The following is a 22,337-nucleotide window of genomic DNA, read 5'->3' as shown; positions in this document are numbered from 1 at the left end:
AGGTGGTATCTGATTTTAAGTACCTTGGCATCATACTTGATTCCAACCTCTCTTTTAAAAAGCATGTGAAAAAGTTAATTCAAATAACCAAATTCAACCTAGCTAATTTCCGATTTATACGAAATTGTTTGACTACAGAGGTAGCAAAACTGTACTTCAAATCTATGATACTCCCCCACTTAACATACTGCTTGACTAGTTGGGCCCAAGCTTGCTGTATAACATTAAAACCTATTCAGTCTGTCTAGAAACAGGCTCTCAAAGTGCTTGATAGGAAGCCCAATAGCCATCATCACTGTTACATCCTCAGAAAGCATGAGCTCCTGAGTTGAGAAAATCTTGTGCAATACACCGACGCATGTCTTGTATTCAAGATCCTAAATGGCCTGGCTCCCCCGCCACTCAGTATTTTTGTTAAACAGAAAACCCAAACATATGGCAGCAGATCCACAAGGTCTGCCATGAGAGGTGACTGTATAGTTCCCTTAAGGAAAAGCACCTTTAGTAAATCTGCTTTTTCTGTGAGAGCTTCCCATGTCTGGAATACACTGCCATCAGACACACATAACTGCACCACCTATCACACTTTCACAAAATGCATGAAGACATGGCTAAAGGCCAATCAGATTTGTGAACACAATACCAAGCTGTGTATTGCCGCTTTCCATGTTGTCTGTTGTCTGTAGCTTGTGAGGTGTGGAAACACTCTGTTGCTTTTATAGATTTTGTCTGGTTGCTTTTTGTTCTATGTTGCTCTGTCTGTGCTACATCTTGCTTGTCCTATGTTGCTCTGTTTGTATGCTATGTCTTGCTTGTCCTATGTTACTCTGCGTGTGCTCACTGTTCTATGATTGTCTATATTGTAATTGTTTTTAATAACCTGCCCAGGGACTGCGGTTGAAAATTAGCCGGCTGGCTAAAACCGCCACTTTTACTGAAACGTTGATTAATGTGCACTGTCCCTGTAAAAATAAAATAAACTCAATCATTTGAGAAACCAAGGCTGTTGAGTCTGCCGATAAGAATGTGGTGATTGACAGAGTCGAAAACCTTGGCCAGGTCGATGAATACGGCTGCATAGTAATGTGTTTTATCGATGGCGGTTATGATATCAAGTAGTAGGCCACACAAGCTCACAGAACGGCCCGGCCGAGTGCTGAAGCGTGTAAAACTTGTCTGTCCTCGGTTGCAACACTCACTAACAAGTTCCAAACTGCCTCTGGAAGCAACGTCAGCAAAATAACTGTTTGTTGGGAGCTTCATGAAAAGAGTTTCCATGGCCGAGCAGCTGCACACAAGCCTAAGATCACCATGCGCAATGCCAATCTGCTCCTGCATTCATCCCAGTCATCAGCAATAGAGCATTGGGGTAGGTGCATGTTTGACGTCAATGTGTGCGCAATTACATTGACAATTTAACATAGTCCAAAAAAATGTTTTTATATAACATAAACATACTGTTGACACCTAAGCTATGGTGTGATGGAATGTTTTGCCTTGTGTGGTAGGTATTGTGGGTTTTGGCGCTCTTATGTAGGTGCCATAACCAACCATAAAATAAAACAATATATGTCACACCAGGTCTAAATATATGTCATGACAGTGTTATGATCATATTACAATCGATTATGACATATTATGTTTGCTGTTATGACATATTATGACATGGCTTTGACCGTGTCATTACGTGTTATGACGCTGGGTGTCAAGTAAAGTGTTACCATTAAAATAAAATCTACAAAAACAAATGAACACAAGAAAGCTGTAATGGACAAAAACGCTATGCTCCTAAAAACAAAGATGTACAAAAGGGTGTACATTAATCATGCCACCAGCAGCGAGCTATTGAGTCTAGGTTCCAAGACATCATAAAGGAAATAGGCATAGATAAATTCGCTGTCAGGGGAGGGCGGGTTGTGAAGTCTACATGCCGCTCCCCGATGTTAGGTCACATGCGGGTTCTAGAATGTACAGCGCTGGAATATTGACATTTCATAAGACCCGTTCTCATTGTTTACAGCACCTTGGGCTGGATGTAGTTGGAGTGGCAGAAGCTAATTTACAGTGCACTGGAAAAGTATTTAGACCCCTTGACTTTTTCCACATTTTGTTACGTTACAGCCTTATTCTAAAATTAATTAAATCGTTTTTTCCCCCTTAATCTACACACTTTACCCCACAATGACGAAGCAAAACAGCTTTTAGGAATTTTTGGTAATTTATAAAAGAAATATATATATACAGTGAGGGAAAAAGTATTTGATCCCCTGCTGATTTCGTACGTTTGCCCACCGACAAAGAAATGATCAGTCTATGATTTTAATGGTAGGTTTATTTGAACAGTGAGAGACAGAATAACAACAAAAAAATCCAGAAAAACGCATGTCAAAAATGTTATAAAATTATTTGCATTATAATGAGGGAAATAAGTATTTGACCCCTCTGCAAAACATGACTTAGTACTTGGTGGCAAAACCCTTGTTGGCAATCACAGAGGTCAGACGTTTCTTGTAGTTGGCCACCAGGTTTGCACACATCTCAGGAGGGATTTTGTCCCGCTCCCCTTTGCTGATCTTCTCCAAGTCATTAAGGTTTCGAGGCTGACGTGTGGCAACTCGAACCTTCAGCTCCCTCTATGGGATTAAGGTCTGGAGACTGGCTAGGCCACTCCAGGACCTTAATGTGCTTCTTCTTGAGCCACTCCTTTGTTGCCTTGGCCATGTGTTTTGGGTCATTGTCATGCTGGAATACCCATCCACGACCCATTTTCAATGCCCTGGCTGAGGGAAGGAGGTTCTCACCCAAGATTTGACGGTACATGGCCCTGTCCATCGTCCCTTTGATGTGGTGAAGTTGTTCTGTCCCCTTAGCAGAAAAACACCCCCAAAGCATAATGTTTCCACCTCCATGTTTGACGGTGGGGATGGTGTTCTTGGGGTCATAGGCAGCATTCCTCCTCTTCCAAACACGGCGAGTTGAGTTGATGCCAAAGAGCTCCATTTTGGTCTCATCTGACCACAACACTTTCACCCAGTTGTCCTCTGAATCATTCAGATATTTATTGGCAAACTTCAGACGGGCATGCATATGTGCTTTCTTGAGCAGGGGGACCTTGCGGGCGCTGCAGGATTTCAGTCCTTCACGGCGTAGTGTGTTACCAATTGTTTTCTTGGTGACTATGGTCCCAGCTGCCTTGAGATCATTGACAAGATCCTCCCGTGTAGTTCTGGGCTGATTCCTCACCGTTCTCATGATCATTGCAACTCCACGAGGTGAGATCTTGCATGGAGCCCCAGGCCGAGGGAGATTGACAGTTCTTTTGTGTTTCTTCCATTTGCGAATAATCGCACCAACTGTTGTCACCTTCTCACCAAGCTGCTTGGCGATGGTCTTGTAGCCCATTCCAGCCTTGTGTAGGTCTACAATCTTGTCCCTGACATCCTTGGAGAGCTCTTTGGTCTTGGCCATGGTGGAGAGTTTGGAATCTGATTGATTGATTGCTTCTGTGGACTAGTGTCTTTTATACAGGTAACAAGCTGAGATTAGGAGCACTCCCTTTAAAAGTGTGCTCCTAATCTCAGCTCGTTACCTGTATAAAAGACACCTGGGAGCCAGAAATCTTTCTGATTGAGAGGGGGTCAAATACCTATTTCCCTCATTAAAATGCAAATCAATTTATAACATTTTTAACATGCATTTTTCTGGATTTTTTTGTTGTTATTCTGTCTCTCACTGTTCAAATAAACCTACCATTAAAATTATAGACTGATAATTTCTTTGTCAGTGGGCAAACGTACAAAATCAGCAGGGGATCAAATACTTTTTTCCCTCACTGTATCACATTTACTTAAGTATTCATATCAACTTTGAACTAAGAACAGATATAACCCTTGGTTGACTCCAGACTTCACTGCCCTTGACCAGCACAAAAACATACTGTGGCGTACTGGATTAGCATCGAATAGCCCCGTGATATGCTACTTTTCAGAGAAGTTAGGAACCAATATACACAGGCAGTTAGGAAAGCAAAGGCTAGCTTTTTCAAACAGAAATTTGGATCCTGTAGCAAAAACTCCAAAAAGTTCTGGGACACTAAAGTCCATGGAGAATAAGAACACCTCCTCCCAGCTGCCCACTGCACTGAGGCTGGGAAACACGGTCACCACCGATAAATTTACGATAATTGAGAATTTCAGTAAGCATTTTTCTACGGCTGGCCATGTTTTCCACCTGAATACCCCTACCCCAGTCAACAGCTCTGCACCCCCCACAGCAACTTGCCCAAGCCTCCCCCATTTCTCCTTCACCCGAATCCAGAAAGCTGATGTTCTGAAAGAGCTGCAAAATCTGGACCCCTACAAATCACCTGGGCTAGACAATCTGGACCCTCTCTTTCTAAAATTATCCGCCGAAAATGTTGCAACCCCTATTACTAGCCTGTTCAACCTCTCTTTTGTATCGTCTGAGATCCCTAAAGATTGGAAAGCTGCCGCGGTCATCCCCCTCTGAAAGGGGGAGACACTCCAGACCCAAACTGCTACAGAAATATATCTATCCTACCCTGCCTTTCTAAGGTCTTTGAATGCCAAGTTAATAAACAGATCACTGACCATTTCGAATCCCACTGCACACTCTCCGCTATGCAATCTGGTTTCCGAGCTGGTCATGGGCGCACCTCAGCCACGCTCAAGGTCCTAAACGATATCATAACCACCATCGATAAAAGACAGTACTGTGCAGCCGTCTTCATCGACCTGGCCAAGGCTTTCGACTCTGTCAATCACTGCATTCTTATTGGCAGACTCAACAGCCTTGGTTTCTGAAATGATTGCCTCGCCTGGTTCACCAACTACTTCGCTGATAGAGTTCAGTGTGTCAAATTGGAGGGCCTGTTGTCCGGACCTCTTGCAGGCTCTATGGTGGTGCCACAGGGTTCGGGCCGAGCTTCAATGCCATTACAACTCTCCTTCCGTGGCCTCCAACTGCTCTTAAATGCAAGTAAAACTAAATGCATGCTTTTCAACCAATCACTGCCCGCACCTGCCCGCCCGTCCAGCATCACTACTCTGGACGGTTCTGACTTAGAATATGTGGACAACTACAAATACCTAGGTGTCTGGCTAGACTGTAAACTCTCCTTCCAGACTCACATTAAGCATCTCCAATCCAAAATTAAATCTAGAATCAGCTTCCTATTTCGCAACAAAGCATCCTTCACTCAGGCTGCCAAACATACCCTCGTAAAACTGACCATCCTACCGATCCTCGACTTCGGCGATGTCATTTACAAAATAGCCTCCAACACTCTACTCAATAAATTGGATGCAGTCTATCACAGTGCCATCCGTTTTGTCACCAAAGCCCCATATATTACCCACCACTGCGACCTGTACGCTCTCGTTGGCTGGCCATCGCTTCATACTCGTCGCCAAACCCACTGGTGCCAGGTCATCTACAAGTCTCTGCTAGGTAAAGCCCCGCCTTATCTCAGCTCACTGGACACCATAGCAGCACCCACCCGTAGCACGCGCTCCAGCAGGTATATCTCACTGGTCACCCCCAAAGCCAATTCTTCCTTTGGCCGCCTTTCCTTCCAGTTCTCTGCTGCCAATGACTGGAACGAACTGCAAAAATCACTGAAGCTGGAGACCCATATCTCCCTCACTAGCTTTAAGCATCTGCTGTCAGAGCAGCTCACAGATCACTGCACATGTACATAGCCCATCTGTAAATAGCCCATCCAACTACCTCATCCCCATACTGTATTTATTTATTTTATCTTGCTCCTTTGCACCCCAGTATCTCTACTTGCACATTCATCTTCTGCACATCTACCATTCCAGTATCTAATTGCTATATTGTAATTACTTCGCCACCATGGTCTATTTATTGCCTTATCTCCCTTATCCTACCTCATTTGCACTCACTGTATATAGATTTGTATTTTTTCTACTGTATTATTGACTGTATGTTTGTTTATTCCATGTGTAACTCTGTGTTGTTGTATGTGTCGAACTGCTTTGCTTTATCTTGGCCAGGTCGCAGTTGTAAATGAGAACTTGTTCTCAACCCAAGGTGAAATAAAGGTGAAATATATATATATTTTTAAAGATCTCCCTCACTAACACTAAGCATCAGCTGTCAGAGCAGCTTACTGATCATTGCACCTGTACACAACCCATCTGTAAATTGCCCACCCAACTACATCATCCCCATATTGTTATTTATTTTTAGCTCCTTTGCACCAAAGTATCTCTACTTGCACATTCATCTTCTGCACGTCTATCACTCCAGTGTTTAATTGCTAAATTGCAATTATTTCGCCACTATGGCCTATTTATTGCCTTACCCCCCCAAATCTTACTACATTTGCACAGACTGTATATAGACTTTTCTATTGTGTTATTGACTGTACATTTGTTTATCCCATGTGTAACTGTGTTGTTTGTGTCTCACTGCTTTGCTTTATCTTGGCCAGGTCACAGCTGTAAATGAGAACTTGTTCTCAACTGGCCTACCTGGTTAAATAAAAATAAAAAAAATAAAAAATAAAAACATCTAATTTTATTTGTCACATGCGCCGAATACAACAGGTGTAGACTTTACAGTGAAATGCTTACTTACAAGACACTTCACTCAGTACTCTGTTGAAGCACCTTTGGCAGCGATTACAGCCTTGAGTCTTATTGGGTATGACGCTACAAGCTTGGCACACCTGTATTTGAGGAGTTTCTCCCATTCTTCTCTGCAGATCTTCTCAAGCTCTGTCAGGTTGGATGGGGAGCGTCGCTGCACAGCTATTTTCAGGTCTCTCCAGAGAAGCTTGATCGGGCTCAAGTATGGGCTCTGGCTGGGCCACTCAAGGACATTCAGAGACTTGTCCTGAAGCACCTCCTGAGTTGTCTTGGCTGTGTTCTTAGGGTCGTTGTCCTATTGGAAAGTGAACCTTCGCCCCAGTCTGAGGTGATGAGCGCTCTGGAACAGGTTTCATCAAGGAGCTCTCTGTACTTTGCTCCTTTCATCTTTCCCTCAATCCTTACTAGTGTCCCAGTACCTGCCGCTAAAAAACGTCCCCACATCATGATGCTGCCACCACCATGCTTCCCTTTAGGGATGGTGCCAGGTTTCCTCCAGACGTGACACTTGGCATTCAGGCCAAAGAGTTCAATCTTGGTTTTATCAGACCAGAGAATCATGTTTCTCATGGTCAGAGTCCTTTAGGTGCCTTTTGGCACCTTTAGGTGTCTTTACTGGAGAGTGGCTTCCGTCTTGCCACTCTACCATAAAGGCCTGATTGGTGGAGTGCTGCAGAGATGGTTGTCCTTCTGGAAGGAACTCTGGAGCTCTGTCAGAGTGACCATCGGGTTCTTGGTCACCTGCCTGACCAAAGCTCTTCTCCCACGATTGCTCAGTTTGGCCGGGTGGCCAGCTCTTGGAAGAGTCTTGGTAGTTCCAAACTTCTTCCATTTAAGAATGATGGAGGGCACTGTGTTCTGGGGGACCTTAAATGCTGCATACATTTTTTGGTACCCTTCCCCAGATCTGAGCCTCAACCCAATCCAGTCTCGGAGCTCTACGGACAATTCCTTCGATCTCATGGCTTGGTTTTTGCTCCGACATGCACTGTCAACTGTGGGACCTTATATAGACAGGTGTGCCTTTCCAAATCATGTCCAATCAATTGAATTTACCACAGGTGGACTCCAATCAAGTTGCAGAAACATCTCTAAGATGATCAATGGAAACAGGATGCACCTAAGTTCATAGCAAAGGGTCTGAATACTTATGTAAATAATGTATTTATGTTTTTATTTGTAATACATTTGCTAACATTTCTAAAAAACTTTTTCACGTCGTCATTATGGGGTAGTGTGTCTAGAATAATGAGCTAAAAAAAATATTTGATCCATTTTAGAACAAGGCTGTAACGTAACAAAATGTGGAAAAAGTCAAGGGGTCTGAATACTTTTCGAATGTACTGTATATATACAGTATATGGCTGTAAGAGTGAGTTACCTAGCATGCTTTAATTGTAATGGTCGCATAATTATATATCTTTTTTTTCAATTGAACCTTTATTTAACTTGGCAAGTCCATTAAGAACAAATTCTTATTTACAATGACGGCCTACACCGGCCAAACCCAGATGATGCTGGGCCAATTGTGCGCCGCCCTATGGGACTCCCAATCACGGCCGGATGTGATGCAGCCTGGATCCGAACCAGGGACTGCAGTGACGCCTCTTGCACTGCATTAGGCCCTGCTAATTCAGTTATTTCCATGCTAACAGACAAATCACGAATCTACTGTACAGCCATCAACATGCTGTTGTCCTGCACATCTGTACTTCCTTGTGTCTATCGTCAGTCAGTCAGAATAAACACCAATCAACTGAGATCGCTGGCTGGACAGGCCTTTCTTTAAAAACACAACGCAAGATTGTTACGAACTATGATCACATCTTTTACACTGGTGCCAAGACCAGTCTTCTTGTCTTCGCTGGACATCTGTTACACAAGCTCTTTGGTTATTGCTTTTATTGCTAGGTATTACTGCACTGTTGGAGCTAGAAACACAAGCATTTCGCTGCACCTGCAATAACATCTGCAAATCTGTGTACGCAACCAATAAACTTTGATTTGATGAACTAAAGTGTTACCAACTGATAAACAAACCTGAAAGTAACAAACTGTGCACTTAGTGCCTTTTTTAAACGAACGTTTGGGACAGAACCCTATGTATGTACAGTTTTATCCAAGCAAAACTTTGATGTGGAGTGGCCCCTCTCACTATTGAGACTGGTCGATCCACAAACACTCTCTTAGATAAACGTGTATGTACTTTTGGTAAAAACGATTTGTTCCACTGAAACAGAAGCTTGAGCCTTGCTTTACTGTGGGTTATACAATGACATTAGGGATGATTGTTAATTCATCAGCTGTCCAGACAAAACTATACATTTAACGGTCTTGCTGAAAATAATAAATGTGTAATTTTATCAGGTAACAATAATATATAAATATTCTCCAATGGAGATGTTCCTTTATATATGCCTAATTGTCCTTTTATTTACTGTACTTAGTTTTTGGTTCATGCATACATGTATATAGGTTATGTTATGCATTATAGATGACACTTGTACCATGTTTGACTATGATTGTTTTTAGTGTCTCAAAACTCAATTTGAGTGGTCCACAATGTATTTAAACTACCTACTGTAGTTTATTGTATCATTGGGGAGAGACACTTAAATACATTTTCCTAAACTCTAAACTAAATTAGTTTGGGTGGCCCCTCAACCAATCAGGTAGATTTAACCAAAAACACGTCGAAGTTAACTGCCACTGATGACGTCAAGACTTCGTCCTCAAGACTTTATGACAAATGTGTATTTCAAACAGTCAAATTTGTGATTTTTAAAAAGACATCAGTGGCCTCCAGAAAATGAATGGTGATTTCTTTGCTGACCCAAGTAGGTGAGCCGGTCCAGCAGTCCTCTATATTTGTAATGTGTTTATCAGACCCATTCAGTTCCTTAAGTTCTACAACTTGGCATAAAGAAGTGTCTAGGGCTATCAACTAAGTGTCGTTAACTATAATAGTCCATATTAGCATGTCTTTTGTGCCCTCACCGATGTCCTGCAATTCGAAACACAATTCATCGTAGGTGATGTTCTGGCTTTTAGAGCTGAGCCGCACACAGTAGGTCGTCCAGATAACTGCGTTGTTCTTATTGAAGAAACATTCATTCTTCACAGAGGAGGAGTAGTCAGGGCACTCCCTCCATTCTTTCGTCAAATCATTTCTGAGGGAGCGAGAGAGAGAGATAGGACTAACACATTCTAGAGGTCTTTGGACTCTCGAGTCCACATGAGTCATTGATAAAAAGATATTGATAAAAATATAATATAAAACTTAAATAATTTTTTACAATACTTCCAGGGTATATAAAGCACACACACTCTTTAGGCGTTTTTTCACTACTTTCCACACATACACAGTCACTCACCCAGTCACTCACTCACCCAGTCACTCACTCACTCACACTGCTCTCACACTGCTCTCACACTGCTCTCACACTGCTCTCTCTCTGTGCTCACTTCTTCCAGTAGAACATTTGCAGTGCTCCGGGTTCCGTGAGATTCTGGAAGCTTCCGGCGCTCCACCAACAGCTAAACGTCACCTGCTCCCTGGATTTACACCCAGTGAAATGAGGAGCACGGACGAAGGGATCTGAGAGAGAGAGAAAGAGATACACTTTAATTATCACAGGGAAGCAAACTTTAAGAAAATGACACAGACTACTGTACAAGAAAAGATACCGTACGTGAAGAATCATTAATCTGTTGTGTGGATCAAATCGTTCATTAGGATACATTTGCCTCTGGTTTCTGAGGTGTGGAAGTGGAACAAACTTTGATATAGGGTTAAACTATGTCCAAACCCTGGCTAGCTGTGCTCTGTGCATTTCAGTCAGGCAGAGCATTGCTACTGTAAAAAACACTAGCAGTATAGCCCTTTACACTCATACCCGAACAGTATATGGGTTAAAAATGGCTGATTTGGGCACGAATAAGCACCTACATTGGAATGTAGTGGCTGTACAGTGACATGCTATACATGATGTCAGAGCTCTGGCTCTGGGCTGTACGGGTTATGACTGACAGCCGTTCTGAGCTTGAGCACCACACGCGACAAGAAGTTGCCCCCCAACCCTCCTATATTTTGGAGTGATGTAAATTCTGTAAATTAAGATCATTCAATGTATTTTGAAAGATGAGCTGTTGAAGATTATAACAAACACCGCTTAGATGTCATACAAGCAAGCACCAACACCCGTGAGTCCAAACGTGCACTTTACATTTCCAAATCATAAAACTCAATTCATATAGAGTTACAGGATGACATGGCGTCATACCCTGGTTTGTTCTGAACACAATGAGATTGTTTATTTATTGTGAAGAAAATCCACTGCAGCACACGCACCTGAATGCACTCATGACTATGCGCAACCAAATGAAGATCCATTTCTCTGAATTGCCTCGTGAAAGCCTAACAAGCATGCCTACCTGACCCACACTGAGATTTATAAATGGACTGTTTTTGAATTGCGTAAATTACAACAGTAATTGTGTGATGGGGGGGGGGGGGATGAGGGATTGTGTTCCAAGCAAAACAACTACAAGTGTGCTTGCTCTAGTTCCTCAACGGCACAGCTAGGAGAGCTCAAAAAAAGTACCTTAGAGTTAAAGACTCTTCTTTGAGGCATAAAAGGGCATTGAAGTGGCTTAGGAACTGTGCACACTTTGGAGAGGAGTGTGTCCACTTGGAGACACCAGTTAGTCCTCTCAATATAACCCTTGTCATTTTTTGGTCTTATGTTACACCTACCCCACATTTTCTTAACATGTTACTGAAAGTATCCAGAGTATTTTCTGATTTCGTTATCATCAAATACGGTGAAAAGTACAGTAAATGGAAAATGCACATAAAATCAATAGTGTAACGTTTCGACTCAGTCTTGTGTCAGGTGAACTGTTGTGTTCTCAACTTAAGTCTAATCCTTTTCCCATTATCTCCAAACTGTTCCCTTTCAGTTGCTACCATGGTTATGCATATGCTTTTTCATATTTCTTCAGTAGGAAACGTTTCAATTGAGCCCTATCCGTATAAGCCAATTCCCACAATCGTAAAGGTTTAAGAAAATCTTCAAAGCTTGGTAGGGCACCTGAGCGTAACCTAAATAGTTTCTTACTATGTGGTTCCACTGCCACTTCTCTTCCATCCTTCTCCCCTCATTAGACCCATTTTCTCTTCCTCTACCCGCTCCACAGACCCACCGACCCATCTTCCCTCCGAGTCAGTTTGTCATCCATTTGTGAGGTTCTGGGTTTGGCGTAACCATAAATAAGTGTCTGAAGGTGCCATTGATTTCTGCTCACACACATACACACACACACACACACACACACACACACACAATTTTAGTTAGTGGAGCTGCTTTGCCTTTGATACTTGGTAATATCATCATCTTAACCACTATCATCACCAACATGGAACATATTCCTCAGTTTATTTGGTTGTTAAACATAGGTCTACGTGAATATAAGCCTATATCTCATATTTCAGTGCAATCCTCTCTCTCCCACTCTCTCCCTCACAACAAGGACGGTGTGTCTCTCCCTGCCCTCTGTTAATTCAACCCTCCCTAACTCCCACCCCTCGAATTCCAGCTGCCCCAATCAAAGAGTTGCTGCAGACCTTGAATGCTGTGATGCCAAAACATACAGCAAGGAGAATGGCCAACCCCTGCCTAGATATACTTACTGCTTTACTTTGAAAACATAGAAAAGGCCTGATTATTTTGAATGGTGCTTAAAGATACTAGGAGTTAAAGTGTAAAAAAAAATGGTGAACTCCTGCCTAGACCCCTGCCAACTAAAAAAAGATCGATGGGAGAAGTGCATTTAAAGACAACACATAGCAAAAACTCAACAGAATAATGATTAGCCTTCCCCTGCCCTGCCTTGGAAATCACTGCAAAGCTAAAGAATTAAGCTAAGCATGAATGGAAATAGTGCATTAAAGAACACTGTATAATTGATAACTCTCAACATTTTTTTTTTTTTACAGGTAGCACTTTGTAAAATCACCACTTTGTCTATAGATTAGTTAAAAGTATTTAGCATACTTAATAAAAAAATAGAACAGAAGACGAAAGACATCTCTGAGCCATACAATAATTTCCCATCAAAAGGAGGTGTACTCCACTGTACCGAGCTTGTGTACTAGGTAGTGATTGGGAGGATCGATACAGTTACATATCAGGATATTATTTTTGACAATATATTGTATAGTTTTGACAATATCGCAATATTATTTTTGCGCCAGATGGCTGCACCAATACTCCAGTATATTTCCTTCATAGCTTGTTCTCCATCTTCTTTTTAAATAGGGAGACAGTTTTCACCACATTTACTTCCATGACTGATCGAAACCAATTTTCTCTCTCTTGTCCCTTTGCAGCAGACATATGGTGAGCAATATGTTTGGACCATGGAATCGCAATAAAATCACAGTACTGAATCGCAATACATATCGTATCGTGATAATATTGTATCGTGAGGTCCCTGGCAATTCCCAGCCCTAGTACTAGGCTAAGTGTGATGAATTAGTACTGAAGTTGTAAATATCTTTGACGTCATTGTAAGTGGTTTTGGATCAAAGTGTCGGCCAAATTACCTTAATGTGGAGGAGGTCAAGGTTAACTGGGAGTTCTCTACTATTCTATCACCAACTGGACACATCTGCCCGGCCTCCAAGCCAAAAGTCTGTCGGAGGTGAAAGGTTATGAACAACACCTGATAAACAGTCTCCTGCTCATCTGCTGAGAGGACTTTTCAAACCTTTGGTCTGTGAGTTTTTGACAGAGGCCTAACTGATCGATTTTAAAAGGGAAAATCTAAAAATGTCCGGTGGCCTTTGTCAGTGGCCTTTTGTGACTCAGGGCCCTTTTTATTAAGCCTGTTTGGGGATGTATGTCAGAGGAGAGGCTTTTCATAACTGATCATTGACAGAAGGTCATCTGTCAGAGAAGGGCATCTGGGTATGACAAACGGAGAAGAACGTGAAGGGCTGGATGGAGAACATTATTTTTTTCTGATGAGAACGCCCCTTTTTTGTCTTCTTTCAGCAGGAGAACGGCATGACTCTTATATAACCAGCATGCTCCTAAAGCAATGGAAACGCAAACATGTTGTGCATGCCTGTGTATGCTACAGACTGCGTGCATTTGTGCCCCCCACTCCTCTCTCTCTCTATCAGGCTGAAAAACAGTGTTAACATGCCGGTCTTCCTCCCCGTACCAGTCCACACAGTGTAGCTAGGAAACAGAGCCCGATTCACTGACAAGACGACAGTCATTAGGCTTAAAACAAACCCTCTACAGTCAAAATAAAACCCTTTCTGTGAGCACCAAAGCGGTGTGAAAAGAGCAAAGGCGCGTTAGGGATATATCAGCGGGTATATTGCAAAACGGTTAGCTAATTGCCCTGAAGAGCCTGGGGGATATGGGGCTAATGCTGAGAATCACCACCTTTCCAGCTCATTTGGTAATGTGAGAGAGTTAGCCAACACTGGGCTAACAACACACAGAGTGATTTCTTCAGAGAGATGGAGACAGGCGGGGGCTTGTGTGTGTGTGTGTGTGTGTGTGTGTGTGTGTGTGTGTGTGTGTGTGTGTGTGAGCGAGCAAGCGAGCGAGCATATCAATAACAAAACATTCTTTCAACTTTCAGAATCTTTAGCAACTCGTGTGTCATCAAATGTCAAAGTCATAATCATCACATTGACATTACTCCCAGATAATTAGCTAGTGGTTTCATTTTCACTAGTTCCCAAATCAGGCATGGTAAGATTTACATCCACCATGATGTGGCATTGCAGGCACATCCTCCTAATGCTATAAAAGGCCATTACCAAGGAGAAGCAGCAAGAGATTAGAACATTATCTAGCTCACTATAAAGCAATGACCTTTTGATCCGTCTCAGCTACCGTTTGTTAACTGGGCAAAGAACACAGCTACAATTTTCATTCTGCATCCTGTTGCTTTCTTGCAGATAAGCCAATTAGGCACAGTGTGCATGTGTGTGTGTGTGTGTCTGCAAGCATTTCTATTTGCATACAAAGGATGTTTACAATAATGAAAAACCTTCTACTGTCATTCAATTCACAGGTTCATCAGAACCCCATGTTAGTGTTTACATTTTCTGCTGTTGTTTTTCAAAGGACATTCAGTCTGTTCTTTTGCCTTAAATGTTTAGCTAGTAAGTGCCCTATATCCATTCTAATAAGCCCACTGTAATATCCCTCTGCTGTATTGGACATTCTGTCCATTTAAACACGTCCATTCACAAACCTTGTTGCTCTTCCCACTTTAGTGTCTAAATCAGTGCGATATAATGTGATTTCCGTGCAAATTGAGTTACATCCTGCTGTGTCATCACGCACGCATACACACACATTTGAAATACTTTATTTGAATCCACAAATCACATTACACCCATATGGGAAAAAAACGAATAAAAATATATTTTTTAGATACAGTTTTTAGGATACATGTGAAATATAAAAAAATTGTCAAAAAAAATGTACACTGAGTATACAAAGCCTGAAGAACACCTGCTCTTGCCATGACACGGACTGACCAGGTGAATCCAGGTGAAAGCTATGATCCCTTATTGATGTCACTTGTTAAATCCACTTCAATTAGTGAAGATGAAGGGGAGGAAACAGCTTAAAGAAGGATTTTTAGACCTTGAGACAAGTGAGATATGGTGGTGTGCCTTTCCAAATCATGCCCAATCAATTGAATTCACCACAGGTGGACTCCAACGAAGTTGTAGAAACATCTCAAGGTTGATCAATGAAAACAGGATGCACATGAGCTCAATTTCGAGTCTCATAGCAAAGGGTCTGAATACTTACGTAAATAAGGTTTCTGTTTTTATTTTTAATACATTTGCAAAAATGTCTAAAAACCTGTTTTTGCTTTGTCATTATGGGGTATAGTGTGTCTCTGAATGTCCTTGAGTGGCCCAGCAAGAGCTCTGACTTGAACCCGATCTAACATCTCTGGAGAGACCTGAAAATAGCTGTGCAGCGATGTTCCCCATCCAACCTGACAGAGCTTGAGAGGATCTGCTAAGAAGAATGGGACAAACTCCCCAAACACAGGTGTGCCAAGCTTGTAGTGTTATACTCAAGAAGACTCGAGGCTGTAATCACTGCCACATGTGCTTCAATAAAGTACTAAGTACAGGGTCTGAATACTTACGTAAATGTGATATAAATTTGTTCTTACTTAATTTGTACTGTACAGGCTCACATACATCAGCAAAATATTTTTTCCGATACAAATCTTGAGTATCAAATAAAAACGTATATATCAAGTATTCATGTGAATGAATAAGGCTTTTCACCCTTTCAATAAAGATGAGAAAGATATCTTCCATTACGTCCTTACTAACGTGGAAGTCAGACTTTCTGAGGTTGACATCTAATGAGACAATGAAAAGTGACCATGAGAAGGCATAAATCCGCCTACACAATCCTGGGTATAACACCGCTAACCATCAATTGTAGAGCCGTATAATACCACAAGACCTAGATCAACACTTTGACATGTCGTTCAAATTTATTATGAAGTTATGAGTAATTGTAAAAAATGTTTTTTTTTCAATATTCATGTTCACGTCATCGTTCACTGTGGTGTTGTCTGTCTCTGACAGAGGGGGCCAAACAATACAGCAATTGATTCAGGACGACCTGGAGCTTCGTTTGGTATAAGCGGTGTTGAAATCAGTCAAATGCGTGCATATTTATTGAAATTAAAATGTTTGCGTTACAAGAGAACTGGGGACCTAGACCAACCCTTTGATATATTGTGGATCATTGTACGACCTATCGTTTTGTTTAAACCGATAAAAACGTTATTTATGAATTTTTTTAAACAGCCTAGTACCGATTCTCTGGTACTTTTGTATACTTTTTAGCCAGTAGTTCTGAAAGTTGCAGTCATGAGCCAAAAGGTCCCTGAAAATTGCATACTACATCACATACAGTATCAGTCAAAAGTTTGGACACACATACTCATTCAAGGGTTCTTCTTTATTTTTACTATTTTCTACATTGTAGAATAATAGTGAAGATATCAAAACTAATAAATAACACATATGGAATCATGTAGTAAAAAAAGTCTGTACAATGTTATGTCCTCAATGTGAGCAGTTTATTTTTGGATGCAATTTTCAGTCATGCACAGAAGTATCAACAACATAACACAATTCCCATCCAAATTGGAAAATGTAGGCTACAGTACATTAGTCCTAGCGCTGACTGAGGAAAGATTGAGCTAACACAAGCAGTCATATTAGGTAAAGTCTCAGCTGATAGAAACCATAATATGAATTAGCTAATATGAATTACTATTTACAGTTCATCACATATCAAAATAATTGAGTAAAACACTTTCTAAAAGTCTAAAGTAATCCCACGGTGGGTAGTTTGTGCGCACCGCCATGTTGGTTTTTCTGCATCAACCAAAGATAAGAAGAGGTGACAAGCTGAGTTGGGTCTGAGTATGCATTTTGAAGGCGAAGGGGGTGTTTCGTCTACCATGATTCACTTCCCATCATTCACTTCTGGAAGTTTAAAGAGGAGAACCATCCCTTCACCTTGTTTTGCTATTACATCTTTGGTCTGACAGACACCCAGAATGCAATGAATGACATCAACAAACATGGCTCCACACATAGCTGGCAAATATCTTAGCAATAGCTGATCATAATCAGTACAACCCTCAAAAAAGTATTTTACACACATCTTATGTGTCCATTACAATCTATGCATAAATTGGAATGCATGATGTCACCAGTACTTGAAAACATGTAAATAAAGAAATTATTACCCCACAAACCATTTCCTGATACTGATTTATTGATACAAGTGGCCCATGTCGGTGTTATGATACTGATGATTTGTCGCCACAAACGGTTTGTTTACATTTTTACCGTTGTGGCTAGATGGAGTAGCTAGGCCTACAACAGTTCTGTCTCGTGGTCGCGTCAAGGGCAACAGTTGTTGACAACTGTAGCATTTTAGCTAAGCCTAACCCTTTTCCTAAACTTAAGATAATGAGGTTAACGTCCTACATTAATTCACCTAACCTGCTGCGTTAATTGTCCTAACCTGCCATGTTAATTATCCTAACCTGCTATGTAAACAAGCCATCTGGGAAACAAATCATCATTATCACCACACCGGCAGCCAATCACGTCACCCCTGACACTCACTTGGAGCCATTGTGTTGTTGTTTATGTAGCTCGTGGGGTAAGCTGTAGCATTATAAATATCTTTCAAAAGGAGACAAACTCACAAATGTGGAAATTCAGGAGATTTTTGTCAATTCTGACAATGATTCTGAGTATGACAGTAGAGGAATCAGATTCTGACAGTGACAGTGAGCAGCTGCTCTCCAACCTTGTGGCCTTCAAGAACGCTGAATCTGAGGACCCCTTGCCCACCGACAAAGTCCCAGGTCCCTCTGAAGATGGTGGTGGTGATGGAGGCAGACCAACAGTGGGTGAAGTACGGCAGGTCTGCGGTAGCTGGAACGCTGCCAGCCATTTCACCCATCCTGGACCTGCTGTTGGCTTTGATGAGTCCCAGCTAAGAATGCAAAGACACTTGCCATCTCCCTCTGAGGCAGAGTGCGTCAAGTTGTTTCTGACAGAGATATAGTGGAGGAGAACAAATCGCTATGCCTTGGAGCTACAGGAGAAGAGATAGCCACAGGGAAGGTGGATCACCTGATGGGAGAGTGAAAGACCAAACCAGACTGAGTGCATGACTATAATTGCAAAATGGGGGCAGTGGATAAGGCGGACATGATGAACAGCTTTGTGGCATGCTCTCGGAAAACCACCAAGTGGCATAAGAAGATATTTTTCTGTCTGATCAACACTGCTGTTCTCAATGGCCACATAACACTGCTTTAAAAATCATAATTGTGAATAATATAACCGTAAGAAACAGTAACTGAACAGCTCCACAAGGGGGCAGGGCAGGACAGAACAGAGTTACGCTAAACAGGCCAAATGAATACATTGGCAACGATAAGGCCAGGGCAGCTTCAAAGGAAACAACACAAGCTAATACTTCTCTAATGCAATTAGCATTGTTTTACAGAGCTAATAGCTAGCTACATAAGCACAATTAAGTATAACACCATAAAGGTTCTGAAATTAGTACCTCGCATGTCCGCGGTTATAAAGGAATACACACAGAATACATTATTCTCCATACATACTGAGTGTACAAAACATTAGGAATGCTCTTTCCATGACATAGAACTAGCGGGCCGCGGGTGGTTTAATTTGGCCAACCAAGTTTTTTGAAGAAAAAAAATGTAAACATTTTATTTATTTATAATTTTCATTGTTGAAAATAAGAGACAGTAAAACCACCAGAAAATCAGCTCCAAGTGATTTTGTGAATCTGCTCCCAAATATTCCCACCCATAATAAAGAGACACGTGATCGAATACAAACGCAAGCAAGGTTTGAAATTATAATGTTTTAGTCAAATATGTGACACAATTCCGGAAACTAGGTGTATGTCGCAAGTCACAACTTCATAGGAGAGCCGTTTGAACGTACATTTTTTGTTGTTTTTTTAATCAAAATGTTTTTGGGGGCAGAAATGCCTTCTCGAACATGTGAACTTTCATGTGCCTTAATAACAAACTTGTATGCCATCTGTAAAAACGAATACAATTGTTAAATTATGAGCCTTGTTGGTCAAGCCACATAAAAAGACAGCAACCACTAGCCATGATTGGCTGAGATAATAGGTGGGCTGGACATGCAGAGAGAGGAGTTCGGATTGGTCTGCCATATTGAAGCCGTCTGTCTATTTGAGCTCGTCAGTCTGTGTTGGTAATCCTGTCGAAAGCAGCTTTTTCAAAAATGTATTGTGTAGTGGAGCTGCATACGTGTTGCTCTCCACTTTCTGGAGGATCAAGTTTTGAAATCAGTGGAATTAGGGTATGATAGCTAAAGAGATGAAGTAAACACCTGTCTCCAGATTACATCTTCAAACTAAGGGCAACCGTGGTATGGCATTCCTGACAGGGAGATGCATCCATGATGCATGTAGGTTAAGATAGCTAGCTACATTTTCAGATATTACACGTTTCTAATTTTGACAGGAAGTGGTTTCATTTCAAGCTAAAGTGTACTACAGTGGTTCGTCCTTTAAAAGTTGCAGCGTACTGCAGCACAGCTTGCATGGTGACGCAGAATTCTATGGCACGTTATTTAAGTGTCAGCCACTGTTACCATTAATGCTAGTTAGTGCTAGTTTGACCACCAGAGGGCATCTTTGAGAAGCATTTGATAGCCTTCAATAGTGGCTGTACTAGAGAATTTAAAACCTTTTTTGGAAGAACATTAGTATATGGGACTGATTTTAAGAAATTTTGCATGATTCATTTGATTAATATTATGGTGTTTCTATTCCAAGAAAAATGAAAAACCCTCAGGGTTTCCGTTAGGATGGAACAGAAAATATGGAGCTGTACAACGTGACGGTAGGGAGTAGGCTACAGTACTAAGAGCATAACATTTCCACACCCTAATTGTAGTCTAACCTATACCCAAACGGAGATTCAGTGAAAATAAAAATTGAATTGATTTATCAAGACCAGTCCCCATGCTTGTCTCAGAGTATTGTGAAACGCTGCTATAATAGTTGACCACAGGGGTAGGCTATTGCTTCAAATCCTATTGATTCTAACTTCAATATGCTCTTTAAATAAATAAGACCTACACCACTTTTAACAGCACATTACTCAATACTAGTGAGACTCATATCGCCAATAATTACATATGGGTCTGCCATAGTAAACATGCCAATGCCGCCTGTCTCTAAACCAATGCATCAGCTGTCACCCGTATTTCCAGCGAGACTACTCAAGCCATCGACTCACTGATGAGTGAAGCTGAGCGATCGGCAAAGGCCATCTGTAATCTGCTGGCTTCACGGCACATCAACATCGCTCTAATCACAGTCAGAAGACAGTTGAAGAAACTTGCATGGACTTATGGAAAGGCACGGTAAGACATGCTATATATACAGTTGAAGTCGGAAGTTTACATACACCTTATAGGCTGACCACACCGTTCGCGTGGTGTGCGCGAGCGTTGCAAAAGAAATTTAGAAATCTATGTTATTCAATTATTGCACCCACACTGCTCACGCGCGTCAACAAGCGTCTGCGATGCCAAGGGCTAAAATAGAACTCCTTTCTATTTCTGACGCAGATCGCGCTGCAAGTCCTGCCTCTCCCATCTCCTCATTGGTTTATAGAAGCAGGTACCCACGTGCCATCTCCTCATTGGTTATACCCACGTGGGTGATTGAAAGACGAACTGTGTTGTCAGTCGTGTAGTAATACTATGAAAGTTTAGATGCCAATCACCATATAAGTTCAAAGATGAAGGTTGACCGTTTTATGTGTGGATTAATTGTCGGAGTGGAGGACCTTGTGCATTTCAGGTAAAATAACTCAATGTTTATATCCCAGGACAAATTAGCTAGCAACAGCAAGCTAGCTAAATAGGACAAATTAGCTAGCAAGTGCAAGCTAACTAGCTAAATTGCCATAAATGTTTAATGATTTTCAACCTGTTCCCAAATGAATGTAATTGGTTCAGAGTTTCTTTTGATATTTTAACCTGCGTGTCGTGATCGCGTGTCACGTCCTGACTAGCAGAGGGAGTAGTAGTTTAGTATTTTTGGTCAGGATGTGGCAGAAGTACTGTGTTGTATGTGTTTTTCTGGTATTTCTGTTTCTATGTTGGTCTGTGTGGCTCCCGATCAGGGACAGCTGGTTATCGTTGTTCCTGATTGGGAGTCATATATTAGGAGTGTGTTTGTCACCTGGTTTTTGTGGGTTGTTTTATTTCGCACTGCTACGTATAGTTATAGCCTGTGAAACTGTCTCCTGTCGTTCTAGTTTATTGTTTTTCCGTGTGCATCAAACTTAATAAAATGATGTGGAACACGCAACCCGCTGCGTATTGGTCTGACAGTGATTTCTCCTTATCGTCAGACGACGATGTTTGTGACATCGCGTTTGGTGTAGCGGGACAAAATAAATGTATGCATGATGGTGCATGCGCACAGCCGGTTTGGGTTCCGTGTTAGACAAATACATTTAAACTCAGTTTTTCACAATCCCTGACATTTAATCCTAGTACAAATGATCTGTTTTAGGTCAGTTAGGATCACCACTTTATTTTAAGAATATGAAATGTCAGAATAATAGTAGAGAGAATAATCCATTTCAGCTTTTATTTCTTTCATCACATTCCCAGTGGGTCAGAAGCTTACATACACTCAATTAGTATTTGGTAGCATTGCCTTTAAATTGTAACTTTTGGGTAGCCTTCCACAAGCTACCTACAACAAGTTGGGTTAATGTTGGCCCATTCCTCCTGACAGAGCTGGTGTAACTGAGTCACATAAGTAGGCCTCCTTGCACGCTTTTTCAGTTCTGCCCACAAGTTATGGGATTGAGGTCAGGGCTTTGTTGTCCTTAAGCAATTTTTCCACAACTTTGGAAGTATGCTTGGGGTCATTGTCCATTTGGGAGACCCATTTGCGACCAAGCTAATTTTCTGGAATTTTCCAAGCTGTTTAAAGGCACAGTCAACTTAGTGTATGTAAACTTCTGACACACTGGAATTGTGATACAGTGTATTATAAGTGTAAT

General features: G+C 41.5%; 1 protein-coding gene across 2 annotated transcripts in view; it reads right to left on the bottom strand.

The window, feature by feature from the left end:
* ghra (growth hormone receptor a) overlaps nt 1-22,337 on the bottom strand; it is a 72,953-nt gene that overhangs the window by 17,099 nt on the left and 33,517 nt on the right. For both annotated transcript variants that reach the window (XM_029716421.1, XM_029716422.1), the window contains 2 exons: nt 10,101-10,233; nt 9,633-9,805 (listed from right to left, as the gene is read on the bottom strand). In XM_029716421.1, the coding sequence (XP_029572281.1) occupies nt 9,633-9,805; nt 10,101-10,233 (306 nt within the window). The remainder of the gene's footprint in view (nt 1-9,632; nt 9,806-10,100; nt 10,234-22,337) is intronic.

This window comes from Salmo trutta, chromosome 27, assembly GCF_901001165.1.
Source record: "Salmo trutta chromosome 27, fSalTru1.1, whole genome shotgun sequence".
In the NCBI taxonomy this organism is placed as follows: Eukaryota; Metazoa; Chordata; class Actinopteri; order Salmoniformes; family Salmonidae; genus Salmo; species Salmo trutta.
This window is presented reverse-complemented; position numbering and strand designations above follow the sequence as displayed.